We start from the raw sequence: 15,258 nt of genomic DNA, 5'->3' as shown, positions 1-15,258 counted from the left end.
AAGATTTTATTTATTTATTTGACAGAGACAGAGAGAGAGAGAGAGAGCACAAGTAGGGGGAGCGGCAGGCAGAGGGAGAAGCAGGGTCCCTGCTAAGCAAGGAGCCAGATGTGAGGCTGGATCCCAGGACCCAGGGATTGTGACCTGAGCCAAAGGCGGACGCTTAACCGACTAAGCCACCCAGGTGTCCCTATTGTATCTCTGAGAAGTTTTAATTATGCCATTTTATACACAGGGGTCAGAATGCAATGGCCACTCAGCCCATAAGGTGCAGAACCAGCACTGAACAAGGTTTGTTCAACTCCAGAGGCCACACAGACACTATGTTCCATGGCCTACAGATGTCCGCCGATCAAAACAGATGCAAATCTCTCCATGACGCAGAGGACTGAGAATGACCTAAAGAAATCTGTAAGTTAGATGGGCTTTACAAGTCATCTGCCTTTTAAGTCCGTAAACTTATTTAAAAGTCTTAGAACAATGATTTCATTAAAAAAAAAAAAATAGTTCAAATTTAACAGAATCACAGGTTGCACTTTAAGGGACATGATCTTCTGGGGAAATCATCAGGCTTCTATGAGGTGGGCAAATATGAACAGTTCCTTAACACCATGAGGTTTAAAATGCTATTTTCCACTGCATTCTCTTAGCTGTTCAGAGGGTACATCTGCATCCCGAGGCTAACAAAGAAGTAAGCAGCAGCTTCCTGCCCCCAGAGGATTCAGATTTATCTTAGAGTTATGCTCAATATAATAAGAGGGCAAAGAGATCAATTGTACCTTTCCAGGCATCTAGACAGCATGACTAGAGCGTCATTACCTCTGGAAATGTTCCTTCTAGGAGCTGAAATGCTTCTGAAGAATGGCAGGGTCCTGCCAAGTATTTCATGCATTTTCCATCCCAGAGTCTATTCGGGCAACACACCTGCTTTTGAAGTTTTGAAACTGACATCTGATAACCAGCTCCAGCCGCACAGCTCAGATGCTGACGACATATATTCAAAAGTCAGAACCAAGTGTTTTAAGTTTTCTGTTAAGACTTAAAATTCATTTTTATCTTGTTGGTCATGATCTCAGTGCCACTCGAAAGCCATTTTAAGGTGCTCTCTTTTCTATGGCATCAAAATTTGAGGCACAGAAACTTTGATGATAATACTACTAAATGTTGCACAAGAAAAATTTTGTTTGAAGTCTTTTTATAATGCTGGTGGCAGATAACAGATGATTGCCCCTTTACAGGCTATGTCCAAACAGGGCTTCACCGAAGTAGGAAAACCAAATATAGGTTTAGTGGCCCACGTTTTACAAAGTTCTTTCTGTACCTTAACTCATTTCCATGCCCACAGATATCCACCTCCTGAGACAGGGAGAACTAGCCTGATTACCTACATTCTACAGATAAAGAAACTACAGATAAAGAGACTTAGAGACAAAAAGGTGACACAGTGACTGATAAGAGCCAAGACTCAAACCCAGGACCTCCACCCCAAGCCAGATCTGTGGCTACGCAGAGTAGCCCCAAAATCAAATCTGCAGTTTCCCCAAGTATGTCTAATAGTGAGTGGTGTGATGAACTTCAATTCAAATCATTCACCTTCAAAGGTGAGCAATTAGTCAAAGCAAAGGAAAACACAAAGTGCAATGGACCGTGCCTCTGACAGATTCAACAGGAGCAAATTACCTGGTAAAATGAAATCCTTTCCATTAATCTTTCCTCTGTCTCTTCCACCAAACTCACAGAGGGCAATGTAGATACCAGAATTTCCAGATCCTTTTCAAGAGATGTATAGTTTTCATCAAATTCTTCCCATTTCTAGAGAATCAAGAACATAACATCAGTGGGAGCCCTTTTCTAGACTAGTTCCAGACAATGACAAAATTAATCATAAAAATAAAAATGAACTCTGAGACCATACAAAATTAAAACACAGATTCCAGAGGTTTCTGAGAGATATAACCCACCCTTGTTAAGAGCTCAGCATCTAATAGAAAAAACCATTCCATCATCTTTGTGGAGAGGGTTTTGAAAAATCCGGTTGGCATGTTTTATGCTTGTCTCATCAAAATGAGCAGGGACTAATATGATTAAGTTAAAGGGATCTTCTCAGCATACACACCTCTGTGGAGACTTCAGAGCTGGAAGAGAGCCATTCTCTTACTTGGAAAGGAAGGGGCTAACTTTTAAAGCCTTTCTCAATAGAGGCTCCTGTTAGGTTGCATCTGCCCTCCCTGCTCTAACCCCAGCCCTCTGAACATTACCTGATTGTGCCGCTAAGAGCATAATTGTGCTGTCGGAGGAATGTGGGCTTACACTTCATCAGGGGAGTACTATTTTCTTAGCCTGAGTCTTGCCTTGTCCTAGTTCTCGCCATGTCTATGGAAGCCCACCACTAGGATCTCAGCACACTACAGAGCTGACTTATAGACACTAAATATTATGTGTTGGAAAAATAACCCCCTTATTAATTCTCTTATCTACTGAAGTAGTGGGTCACCTGGCTATCAGGGGCACTCTTTGGGCTCAGAGGATCTTTTTTTTTTAATACCATGAAATATTGCTATAAATACCAATTTGACAAGCTAACCAGAAAATTCATTTCATTAGCATAAAATAACATTATCACATTATAAAGCTGGATATTTCCTTGCTTTTTGGTTATTTCCTTTAGGAGCTAACATCCACTGTGTTTAAGAAGTTAAAGGTGAAAACCTTAAAACTGAGAAAGAACTTTATGCAAACTTAATCTTCTTCTTTGAACTGAGATGAGACTATCAGGAGTCCACTTCAGCCTGTCCTCTTCGGGAAGTACTGTTTCTGAACCACTGACTGTTTCATGCAAATGACCTCATTCGGGATCTTAAAGTGCTCTCAATTTTGTTTATTTGCACATAAACCTAGAAGGTGGAAAGATGCTGTGTCATTCCCTAATTTACGTATGAGAAATCTCAGTGAATATTTCACTCAGGGAGTAGCAGTCAGAGCTAGAACAGACCTCCACACTCCTCAGTGTTAATTCCCATTTAACTACTGCTTAATGATAAATAGATGCTTCTGGATACCGGGAGGCAGAGGTCAAAATTCCGGAAGTCCAGGATTACATACAAAGTTTACGTAACCCAAATAAATACCTGTAGCAAACTCTGTAGTTTTATTCCACATTGGTGTGACTTTTCCTCCAGTAATTTAACTTCTTTTATTTGTTCTGCCCAAAATGTCTCTTTCTTTTGCAATAAAGAAGGAAGCATTTTGTTGGAGTATGTTTGGATCAACAGCATGTCAGCAACAAGCTTCTGGAAAAAAAGCTGTAAAATGGACAAGGTTTTAATATTTACTTATTTCTATACTGTGAGAGCTTGCAAACCAAGTTACTTCCAACTTTTATACAGTTATATTTGCTTTTTAGTCCCAAATCCCATGACAGCCATGTAGAGTCAAACATACGAGGAAAGAAAAAGAAAACTGACTGCGTACCCCTTAGTCTTTAACACTAATGACATTTTAACAAATCATAAAGAAAAAATCATCCTAAGTAACATTTTCCACAAAACAGTCCATGTAAAAGGGCAAACATTATTAGTCAATTTCAATTTCCAGTGAGACCTTCCGAAATTGGTTACTCTGAGTTTTAAGAAACTTTACAGAAAGGTAGATCCGTGGCTGATTTATTTCAAGACAATAAAATGGATGGATAGATGTGTGAGCCCGAGAAGCCCACACATGGAACAGCCAGAGGCTCCTACACTCCGGCTTGATTTTCTACTCAATAAAATGGACAAATAAAGGGAATTTGTTGACATGGTCTACTGGGATCCTGGGATGTAAAAGCTCCCAGATTAACACTTAAGAACCTTTACACAGGAAGGCTGTCCTTCACATGGTTGTCCTCCATTTATAGTCAGCTGCCCCTTCTACTTGTTTGGAGGAACTTCTTATGTGAATCCCTTCCCTATACAGTGAAGGTTTAGAACAGCATCCAGCATAGGTCCCGACACACTGTAGATATTCATTATATTACTTTCTCCTTTCCCCCTCCATTCTTTATACAATATTTACCTCTGAATTTCTTAGATTAAGGTCTACTTGTCACAAGCTTAGACTTCTGCTGCTTTAGGCAGGAACGGTCTTACACATTTTTTTACATCAGCACTTAAATTACTACAGGTCTTTAGTTGGTGATCATGAGGTTTTTGTTTAATAAAATGAATGGAAAACTAAAAGATTTATTGTAGCATTATACTAAGTATATATTTATGTACTGAGGTATACATATTTCTTTTGGTTGAAGTTCTCAGGAAAGCCTTCACTAATCTCCTGAATTCAGCTTCCCCTCTTAAATGCTCTGAAGGCATGTATCTCAATTTTAATTTTAAATTTGTTTGAAGGGCTCCTTCATAAATGTCTTCTCTTTCAACCAAAAGCTCCATGAATGTAAGCAACTGTGCTGTTTTCACTCACAATCATATTCTTAGAGTTTAGCAGGGTTCCTGGCATAGTGGGAGCCCTCTAATAGATGTTTGTTAAAACAATGAACGAATGAATGAATGAGCAATGTATATTTCACCAAGGAAGAAAGCGGATGCTGTCTGTTTAAGTCAGAAAGACTGGTAATCTGACCCATGTGTCTTACCTTGTGATTTTGTATTTGGGCCTGTAAGGCAACTTTACTCTTGGTTTGTTGTAAGTGGTCATGAGCAAGCTTTTCCTTCCCGATATCCACTAGTTCCGCCATGCCTCTCAGCAAGGCATCTTGCTGGCTCTCCGTGATGAAAGGGCTGCTCAGTTCGGTGTACCTGGCTCTCAGGATTCCCCACATACCGTCAAGTACATCCTGAAAAGAAAAAGCATCTTTATCCCATCATGAAAGGAATCCAAATGGAGAATGAATCTAAACTCCCCTCATGGAGGAAGAAAGTCTTACTCCTTATAATCACAGTAATTCACTGATTGAATGTTTTCTGCTCAGACATACCTCTAATTTGTAAACCTCTTGCAATAAAACATAAGGTAAATGAAGCCTCTCCCCTTCATCTCTTAGTTTTGCCACTCGGCTCTCAGAGTTCTGCAGCTCCATTGTATATGCATCTGCTTTCTAAAGTGAGAGACGACACAAAAAAGTAAAATCCTTTAATAAGTCAGAGAGGTACACATATTCATTTTAAAAGAATTACACAGTAGAGAAAAAAATTTAGGGAAACCTGAAAGTCCCATTTCTCCTCCCTCACCTCCAGCTTCTGCCAAAGAGCCTCAGCTGACAGTCTGGTCCCAACCTGTCCGAAGCTCACCCAGTAGAGGTATCCGTGCTCACCCTTACACTCGCTGAGCGCACATGTCCTTCCACTCTGCCGTCCGCATCCTCACCTAGCAGCTTCTCAGCTGCTCTTCTCATCAGTAAAAACATCTGACTCCTTTTAATGGGACACACAGTATGCCATCCTAAGGCCACCCATTGCCTTTGTAACAGTCTGCTCTTAATGGCTTTTGGGCTACTTGAGGGTTTTTGATTCAAGCAGTGCTACTAGGTTCATCCTTGAATATTTATATACATATTTACCTCTTTGCACTTGTCTTACTTCCTTAGGCTAAGCGCAAGTCCAACACCTAGAGCGGTGTCTGAACATAGAAGGTGCTCAATGAATAGTTGCTGGGTATATGAATGAGGTGAAACTGCTGTGGGTGGAAGAGCATTTACACGTCGAATTCTGATTTACAACCCACGGACCCTGAGAAGCTGGACGAATCACCACCCCTCCCAAGAGAAGGACAGTCTTCTTTCCCAAAGCCCGCACTGACACAGCACAAACTTACATTTTTGCCCAGGTGATAGGGGACAATGGTCTTGTGGTGGTTTAATTTACTCTTCATAAAGAACGACTTACAAGTTATTTTTAAAGGTCAACATAAATAGTTTTCATTTTTATCTATTTGCTTAAGCCTTGCTACTGCTCACAAAGGGAAGTGGTTCAGAAGACAGCTATCGCACAAAACTTTTTGGTCTCAGGTTAGGTCAGTTTAACTATTTTGACTTGGTTACCTGAAGCTGTTCATCAATACTCTGGCCACTAATTTCATTCAGAGACTGTTGTAAAGATGTTTTGTTCTTGATAAGTTGATCATACAGTCGCTTTATTTCATTCTGCACAAGAAGATAAATTCAGGAAAACAGTGAGAATCTCATGTAGGCCTTCAATACCTTTTCTTAAAAGTTACTTGTCCTTTAATATTTGTGCTACCGGAAGTTTCAAACATATACCAAAATAGAGGACTCCCTGTGTCACCATCACCTGGCTTTAACAATTACTGACTGTGGCGGGTCGTCTCTGTTCTGTCCCCTCCCCTGAGCTTTCTTGACTGTACCTGATCTCCCGCCCCTCAGATTATTTTGAAACAAATCACAGGTATTTTATTTCATCAGTGTAAGTTTCAGTATGTATCTTTAAAAGATAAAGATTCTTCCCTTTAAAAATACTACAGATCAACAATTCCTTAGTACTATCAACTGTCAGAACGGGTTCACATTTCTCTAACTGCCTATAATTTTTCTTTTTGGTTTGTTTGAGTTGGAATCTAAATGAGGTCCAATAGGTTGCAATGGACTAATAGCGGCAGGCTCCCCAAGCATCTCTCTTTTTTGTTCCTGGGATTTTGGGTGGGATGGTGGAAAAACTAGGTCTTTTTTTCTACCCAGCTTCCCACCATCTGGATTGGGCTGACTGCCCTCCCACAGTGCTACTCAACATGATCTTCTTCCCTTGGGTCTGTTTTACTTGCATTCTAGAAGCTTGATCAGATCGAGGTTTGGTTTTATGGGCGAGACTCCTTCATAAGCAGTGTTGTGTTTCATTTCTTTTTCTCTAGTTAGGAAGCTACTAAAATCGTCTGTCTGCCTCAAGTCTCTCCTTCAATCCACAATAGACAACGGCCAGATGAATCTACCTGAAACACACAGACTGTCCTTTCTTTGCTCAAAAACTTTAATGGCTCCCTGTTACCTAGAAATCCTCCCCTATGACGCTCATTGACCGCTAAATGGAACAGAGGAAAGAAACAGTGTGTTAGCTCGATCTAACAAATTCAAACCATAGCTTTGGGAAGAACCTCGCTTTCAAATGGTCTTCAGCCATGTGCAGCAGAACTAACCTAGAAACCTTCACAGAGAGAACATCTTACCACTTTGCTCGGCAATCTCTATTCACGAATGCTGCCAAGAATAATGGAATTAATGGGAGTTAACCTAAAACAATGCCAAAGAACGCCGAGCGCCTAGCTCTGTACCTGATAACTGCGGTTATAGTCGAGGCCAGCTTTCAGGGACTTGCTTTTAGAGGCAGCTGTGGCCTGGGTGTGCTTCAGGTAGACTTGGAGGTTGTCAAAACATTGAAGAAACAAGCTGGTGTTCCTCCCGGGCCAAGTCATGGCTTTCACAAGGTCATTCTTCTTGTCACTCATAGCTAAGTAAAGTTTTTTCAGTTCAAGAGCCAGTGTCTGCAAAGAGGAGAGGGAGCAAGACACAGTGAATGGAGTCTGACCTCAAGAGGCTTCGGCTCGGGCTTAAATAGTGGGCTGCCCGCAGCAATGGCCAACACATGGGCTTGCTGGAAATTCCCCACCTCGTAGTGCACCTGCTGAGCACAGACATCCTCTCTGAAGAGCCCAGGGGTCTGCAGCATCTCCTCCACCCTGCCAAGGCACTGACTGAGGGTCAGAAATAGCTCAAATAACTTTTTATCCAAATTTATGTATGTTTCTTCTGTCATGTTTTCCTGAATCAAGAGGAAAAAAAGAAAAAATAAAAATCATTAGGATTCCTTGCCTTCCTAAGCCTGAATTTTCCCCGATTTCTGTTAAAGTTTACAAGTTATGTTATACTGTTTTATAATTGGTTGTTTTGAACACTCTGCGAACTAGGAAGAAGAGTGAATAAATAAAATTAAGATGTTGACTCTGAGCAAAACAAGTTTATAAGAAACTCAATGTTAGGCAGTGAGTTGACTATTGAAATGGAATTAAAGGTAAATCACCAGATGAAGGATTTCCTTAAGGGGCCATCCAGGTGGAAGTGTGGTCCCAAGTAAAGCATACTGTCCCTCTTTCCACTGCTCCCTGCCCCCCACATTTTAATGTAGGAGAAAGTAGGTTAATGAAATCAAGTATGGCTTGGAGAAGGAAAAGAAGTCAAGACATTTGAAGGGGTTCATTGGAAAGAGGTACAATATTTTAAAGATGGGGAATGGCAGGCACAGCATGGGGACTATAGATAATACTGTATTGTATATTTGAAAGTTGTTAAGAGAGTCGATCTTAAAAGTTCTTATCACAAGAAAAAAATTTTTATAACTCTATGTGGTGATGGATGTTGGACTTATTGTGGTAATCATTTCACAATAAATATAAATATCAAATCACTTTGGTATATATCTGAAACTAATAGAGTGTTATGTATCAGTTATAGCTCAATAAAAAAGGATCGGGATGGGCTGTGGAGCAGGGGGCAGTTAGAAGTGTCATTTATGGGCTGACTGTGAGAATTAAGGCCCCCTTAGATGTACAACTCCAAGGGGGGGGGTGCCTAGGGTTGAGCCACTGTGCCCTGGTGAGTTCGGGAGCCACAGATCTCCTTACGTTTTAGCATAAGCTGCTAGAACGACCCCTTTTTCTTTACCCATGATCACCCTGAATTCTTGACCAGTTACAAGTAATTTAGAAGCAAACCAAAACTGTAATCAGCCCAATTTGGGCTCTGTTTCCTACCATCTTCTCTGGTGGACACCTAACACTATGCAGCATACCATTTCAACATTAAATCTAGTCAAGGTTGGAAATCTTGTCAATACTCCCCTCCTTCCTCACCCTTCCAATCATAGAGCACCCCTGCAGACAATACTAATCAACAATGATCCTTGTTGGGGCGCCTGGGTGCTGTAGTTGGTTAAGCATCCACTTGGTTTCGCCTCAGGTCATGATCTCAGGGTCCTGGGATTGAGCCCCCCGTTGGGCTCTGTACTCAGCACGGAGTCTGCTTGTCCCTCTCCCTCTGTTCCTCCGCCCCCAGCCCCTCTCTCTTTCTCTATCTCTAAAATAAATAAATAAATATTTAAAAAACAAAACAACGCTCCTTGCTGCTGCCAATCCTGGATGTGGGTTCAGAAGCCTTTGTGTACATGATGCTCTAGGCAGCCACTAACCAAATGTGAGTTGGCAAAAGAGAAAGATTCTCTTTGCAATTGCAGGACCCATTCCATTATGTATTCTATTATTTATTCAATAAAGACAATTATGACTAATTCACAGCATCCCATCTCCCTTCTTCTTTGATACTGCAGTGAGGAGAATATGTAACGTGACATTGCTACCTGGGTCTGCAGATTATTGGCTTCTTGACGCAGGTCTTCCAGCTGTGTGGTGTATGTTTTCAGTTCTTCAGTTGTTGGGCATTTAAAGTTATACACACTCACACTGGGCAGAACACTCATATTTGTGGCAACCTATATGAAAAAGGGAAGCCTTATTACCATTCGAGATCCTGGTGATGTTAATGGAAAACAGCAAAATTGCCTTCACGTGTTACCTTCACGTCAGGGTTTCTGCTATCTTGTCACTTGTCAGACAAAATAGTTAAACCTTAAGTATTGTGGACAGCTTCGAAAGGTCATGAGAAGGCTTACTGAGACACTTAAGGGTCCATTCAATATCAAAATGAGGGAAAAGAAACCATCACTTGAAAAATAGAGTAAAATCACTAATCTTTCAATTTAGTAGCAATACCCTTCATGTTAAGAGGTTAGCGGTTTCTTTTCCCATTTACTGGTAGGCCCCCTGTATATGGCCAACTCTTAGAATAGAACACAGTCACCTCCAGGGACAGATTTGCATCTTGATTTGTCACTGAAAAATGAAATAAGTATTAAAAATGTGCTGTGACTTTAGCAGAGGGAAAGGTTCAGAATTCATTCCTTTTTCAAACTGGAAAACGAATAAATACAAAGCCCCAGGGTGAGGTGGTATCTGACTCTGCTTGGGGAAAAGAACTCCTGAGGCTGTTCTGCTGTTGGAAAACAAACAATATACATGTTACGGTGTGTAAGACAAGGAGAAACCAAGACTGAAGCCCTACCAATGAGTTTAACTCAACATTAATAGGTCAAAGAAGGTTCTCGTCAGAATAGAGCTGAAAAGTTCCCACCAGACTGGAGACCTGTGAAAAAGGTGGTAAGTTCTACTGCTTGAGTGCAAAGCTGAAGGCAAAAGCTTGACTGCTGCGAGCCACAGTGTTATTCTGCTCACGGGCTCCCTGGTTAGAGAGAAATCCAGCGGTAGCTGGGGCAGTATGAATAAAACCTACAATGGCAGTAAGAGAGCATGTTGATGGAACACAGGTACCACTGGAAGAGGGGCTGGAATCTGGCACTGCAGATTCCAAATTAGCTCTTGATGAATGAATGATAGTAATATAGCACTGTATTGTTTTTAAAGTGTTTTTTTAAACATGTATTATTCATTCCTTTATTCACTCAACATATCAAAACTGAGACTTGAAAATGTTTCAGGTACTGTGCCAGGCACTCAAATGTGAACCAGGCAGACACGGTCTTTCTTCCCATACCACCCGATGGGGAATACAGACAAATAAACAGACACACAGTATGGTAAGAGCTGTAATTAGGGAAGCTCAGGGTGCCACAGAAGCACGAAGGAGTGGCCTTTACTGCAGATTTCCAGGAGGGCGAAAAGGGGTGAGTCAAATGAAAACATGCACTGGGCATCTTTGCTTTCTGAAAATAAACTACTACATAATGCAGAACATAGATGTGTATTTAATGAACGTTTGTTGCATTTTCAAAGATAAACATGCTTATTTATTATTTACACCATGCGCAGGCATGCACTGACCTGAGGCTGCACCTGCTCAGGTAGTGGAAGCCCGAGTTTTGATGAGAGTTCGTGATGTAAATATTGCCACTTATCCCCACTTTGGCCCTGAGTTGACAAGACAGAGTCTAGAGCATCATTTTCGGGACTTGATGCCCTAATGCTGTTAAAGGAAAATAAAAGGTGAAAAGAATCATCAACATACAGAAATTTTATTACATTCAGACAATGTTTTACAAGTGATTTAAAAAGAAATGCTCTTAATTCTCCCAACCATACAACTTGCTGAATGTCCAACTCCAAAAATGTTTTACCTTTCAGATGATTTCTGAGTTGTATCTTTATCAGGTTGGCAATGCTGGGGCCCCATTTTCTTGGCATTAAATTCGATGAATTTGATGAAATCTTTCTGTTCCATTGGTTTTAACTCCAGAACCTATAATTGAGTGAGATTCAAACAGTCCAAAGTTTTCAATTAATGCCCAATGGTTTTTCTGTTGAGATCTCATTTTGAACCACTTCCTAATTTATTATTTACTATTTCCCTTTCTTGCTTGCTTGTTCTCATTAACTTTTATTTCTCAAAAACCTACTTAAAACATTCACACAAGGACCAAGTATATATCACAATATATATTACACACATGGAAAATCCCCCAAAATATGCCAACACATTTTGAAATAATAGGGAAAGAGGTATTACAGTTACAGAGGTAAGTTCACCCTGAAGAAATCTGCTTAGTTTGAAATAAGGTGCAAGTTAATAAAGTAGCAAAGTTAGAGCATCCCCACCTGCAGAAGATGAAAGCAAAGCAGCTCCTACAGCGCATGCTCAACATGCAGGAACAACCGTATATCACACTTTCCATCCAGTCACGTAAGAAAACACCCCAATGGCAGTTTGGTACTTAGTTCAAAGGGAGATTCCATGCAGAAAGCTTTATTCTTATCCTTATATCTGTTAGGGGCTGCAATTACCTGTTGCTGCTGGAAATCTTTTTGTCTGCTGAACTGTGGCCTTTCAGTTACAATAGATTCAAATGTAGAAAGGTTATCTGGTTGGAGATCATTTTGATGCTCTGCAGGTTTCTTTAGAGTGGCAGAATGCTGCAAAAAATTTTATGATGGCACACTATTTTAAAAAAATGACCCACTTTATTTCAGTTCTAATAATGAGACTACATCATGGAAAAGTTTTATATAAAGTAAGTGACTGTATTTTGAAATTTACTGCAATTATATACTACGATTCCATGTACTTATTTCAAAACAACTGCAAAAAATCATTATATTTGATGATGTGGTCATCTTACTTCCTCAATGTAATTCATCCAATGAATTACTAAAAGCCAGGAAATGTACTGCTTTTCTGTTTTAAGAACAAAGTAAAAAAAAAAAAACAAAAAAGAGATGTAGTTTTATGCTTAGGCATTCAAATTTCCCTTATGTCCAGAATATTTTTTAAAAGGAGAGAACCACATGAGGATGAAAGGGAAGTGTAGAGCCTATGTATCTGCAGTCAATCCTATTTCTGTGAATGTAAGTCCTCGGAGTAGGAACCACCGTCTCCTAAGTATAGATGCAAATCTTATATAGGAAGACCTTACCCACAGATGCATATTTGCGTTTATAAATACAGAACTCTTTCAAAAGTCACAAGAACACTATAACTGTATGACACTTTGATCAGTATACATATTTGTAAATGAATAACAAAAAGGACCCTGGAAACAGGTTTTATATTCCTGATGTCAAATTTTAATCTTTGTAAGAGCTTCGTTTTCCAGTCAATTGGAGTCACAAACTTCCTTTAAAACTCATCTTTCTTCTATGAAGAAGGCTTACACCACCTCATTACTAGCAAGAATGATCAATCCAATCAAACCAATCCAAACCAAACCTACGCCGTCACCAACAGCAGCCTAGGTAGGAAAACTGCAAGGTAAAATGGAATCAGTACCAAGAGTCAATACGACCATCCCTTATAGCTTTAAGAGGCTTCATTCTTTCTTTCTTAGTGTAATTCTTCTGTAGTTGTTTCACCACCTCGGCCAGATTTCTTCCTGGTAGCTCTCCCATATTATCTACCCACACACGTCTACATGTGGCTGTGTTTTACCTGGTCTTCGCTGTATTTCTCCTGAAGCATGATCTGGACTTTTTCCAAATTGCACTTGACGGTCTTTAATTTCACGGAAAGAGCTTCAGCCTCCTGCTGAGTGGCCCCACTGTCTCCCGGCCCTCGATCTGTGCAGCTCTCCAGCAGAGAGGCAACCTTGTGCTCGATCTCTGTTAGCATGGCCTAGGAAACAAAATCATTTAAGTATTCATGGTTTTGGTCTTGAACAAGCATTATACTCTAAAATGAGTTAGATTCACTCTGTCTACCTAGTATATGTAACAAGTCTCAGAAACACAGATTAGAAGGGATCTTGGGAAAACAACAATTTCCACGTAATTCCTGAGCTTTTGGACAGGGGTACAACCAAACCAACCCCAACTTGCAGACGTCACTCTCCAAAATAATCTAAGTGGCTCTATAATCACTTTAGAAAAGACAGCTGAATGTATCCAGCATAGCAAAGTGGTTAAGAACATAGACACTGGGGTGCCTGGCTGGCTCAGTCGGAAGAGCATGCGACTCTTGATCTTAGGGTAGTGAGTTCGAATCCCATGTTGGATGTAGAGATTACTTAAACAAACAAACAAACAAACAAACTTAAAACAAAAACAAACACAGACACTGGAAATAGACTGAGTTCAGATCCCACTTAGCTGGGTAAACTTGAGCACCTTATGTTTTACATGAATGTGCCTTCAGTCATGTGTAAAATGGGGGTAATAACAGAACTTAATTCCTAGGGTTACTCTGAGGAGTTAAGAGTTAAAGTCCATGCCCTTTAGCCAGTGCTTGACACACAGTCTATGCCAACTATCATTATTCCACCCCTCCCCCCGCGAACTTTCCTAACTTTTTCCTGTTGCAATCCGAGCGTCGAGTCGTAATAGAAAAAGAATTTCACAGAACTCTTGGAAGGTTCTTTCCCTTGATCTTTTCCTTCTCTTTTTCAAGTCCATATAAACTTCCAAAATATCAGAAGATGACAGAAGAAATAATTTGGAACCTAAAACACTTAGTCATTGATACAACCGGCCAACTTACACACGGATCTAAAAATAAATCAGCTAGCTGAGGTAAGTTTCCCTGTAAGTCACTGTCATTGTATTCTTCCCCAACAGATCAAGTCTGCCCTCCTCTGGGGCTCTGAAGCCCAAAAGGTCATGCCAACTGGCCGAGCACACAACGCAACGGCGGCTTTCAGATTCCCATTCCAGCACTGGGATCGTGTGTGCTAAAACTTGTTGTGCTGAAGGAAAAATTATCCTTAAAACACATTTTCAGGGGTGCCTGGCTGGCTCAGTGGGCAGAGCATGAGACTCTTGATCTTGGGGTTATGAGTTCAAGCCCCACAGTGGGTGTAGAGATTACTTTGAAATAAAAAAAAAATCTCAAAAAACAAAAACAGGGGCGCCTGGGTGGCTCATTCGGTTAAGCATCTGCCTTCGGCTCAGGTCATGATCCCAGGGTCCTGGGATGGAGTCCCTGCATCGGGCTCCCTGCTCAGCGGGGAGTCTGCTTCCCCCTCTCCCTCTGCCTGCCGCTCCCCCTGCTTGTGCTCTCTGTCAAATAAATAAAATCTTTAAAAACAAACAAACACAGATTTTCAAAGAATATATTCTTATAAGTCCTCTATCCAAGCAAACTTCTTGTATCCTCTACAGACTCTTCTAAGCTTAAACAATATGTAATCATAGGTTTTAGAGTGGCCTCAAGATGTACTGTAATTTTGTGCTCCTTTTTTCCATTTAGCTATTTTATGTATACTTTTTCATGTGTCTACAGACATATGCTTCATGATTCCCACTTTCCTAGCTGCAAGTTGATATTCCACGATTCATGTAACTTCCTTACTGGTTAAACCTTTAAGCTGGTTCCAGTTCTTCACGTTTGCAATTAACACTGCCAAAAACATTTTTCTCCTTTCTGGGTTATTTTCGGAGGGTACATTTAAAGTAATGGTGTTATTAGGTCAAATAAGATGGACATTTTATATGCTGACAGCTGACCTCCCAAAACACTGAGGCAATCAGAATAGTACATCCAGAGTTTTCCAGGATGATACAATTTTTGCCAATATAACATGAGAACAAAACAACAGCTGTTTTGATTCACGTGTTCTTAACAATCAAGGCTGAACATTTCTTCTCAAATATTAAATGACCCAATATAATTTTTTCTGGACTGATCTGTTCGCTCCTGTCCTTTGGACATTTTCCCACTGGGAACTTGATGTTTTTTACAGGCTCCTGGAAGGCTTTTTATATATTTCA

The 15,258-nt window shown here is 40.4% G+C and overlaps 1 protein-coding gene across 3 annotated transcripts in view; it reads right to left on the bottom strand.

Annotated features, from left to right (window-relative positions):
* SYNE2 (spectrin repeat containing nuclear envelope protein 2) overlaps window positions 1-15,258 on the bottom strand; it is a 315,865-nt gene that overhangs the window by 78,834 nt on the left and 221,773 nt on the right. For all 3 annotated transcript variants that reach the window (XM_032405277.1, XM_032405280.1, XM_032405278.1), the window contains exons 67-78: window positions 12,986-13,168; window positions 11,845-11,973; window positions 11,181-11,302; window positions 10,888-11,029; window positions 9,351-9,482; window positions 7,608-7,760; window positions 7,273-7,482; window positions 6,032-6,133; window positions 4,970-5,089; window positions 4,628-4,828; window positions 3,129-3,302; window positions 1,681-1,812 (exon numbers count right to left, since the gene is read on the bottom strand). In XM_032405277.1, coding sequence (XP_032261168.1) covers window positions 1,681-1,812; window positions 3,129-3,302; window positions 4,628-4,828; window positions 4,970-5,089; window positions 6,032-6,133; window positions 7,273-7,482; window positions 7,608-7,760; window positions 9,351-9,482; window positions 10,888-11,029; window positions 11,181-11,302; window positions 11,845-11,973; window positions 12,986-13,168 — 1,800 coding nt within the window. The remainder of the gene's footprint in view (window positions 1-1,680; window positions 1,813-3,128; window positions 3,303-4,627; window positions 4,829-4,969; window positions 5,090-6,031; window positions 6,134-7,272; window positions 7,483-7,607; window positions 7,761-9,350; window positions 9,483-10,887; window positions 11,030-11,180; window positions 11,303-11,844; window positions 11,974-12,985; window positions 13,169-15,258) is intronic.

This window comes from Phoca vitulina, unplaced genomic scaffold (genome assembly GCF_004348235.1).
Source record: "Phoca vitulina isolate PV1807 unplaced genomic scaffold, GSC_HSeal_1.0 scaffold7, whole genome shotgun sequence".
NCBI lineage: Eukaryota > Metazoa > Chordata > Mammalia > Carnivora > Phocidae > Phoca > Phoca vitulina.
This window is presented reverse-complemented; position numbering and strand designations above follow the sequence as displayed.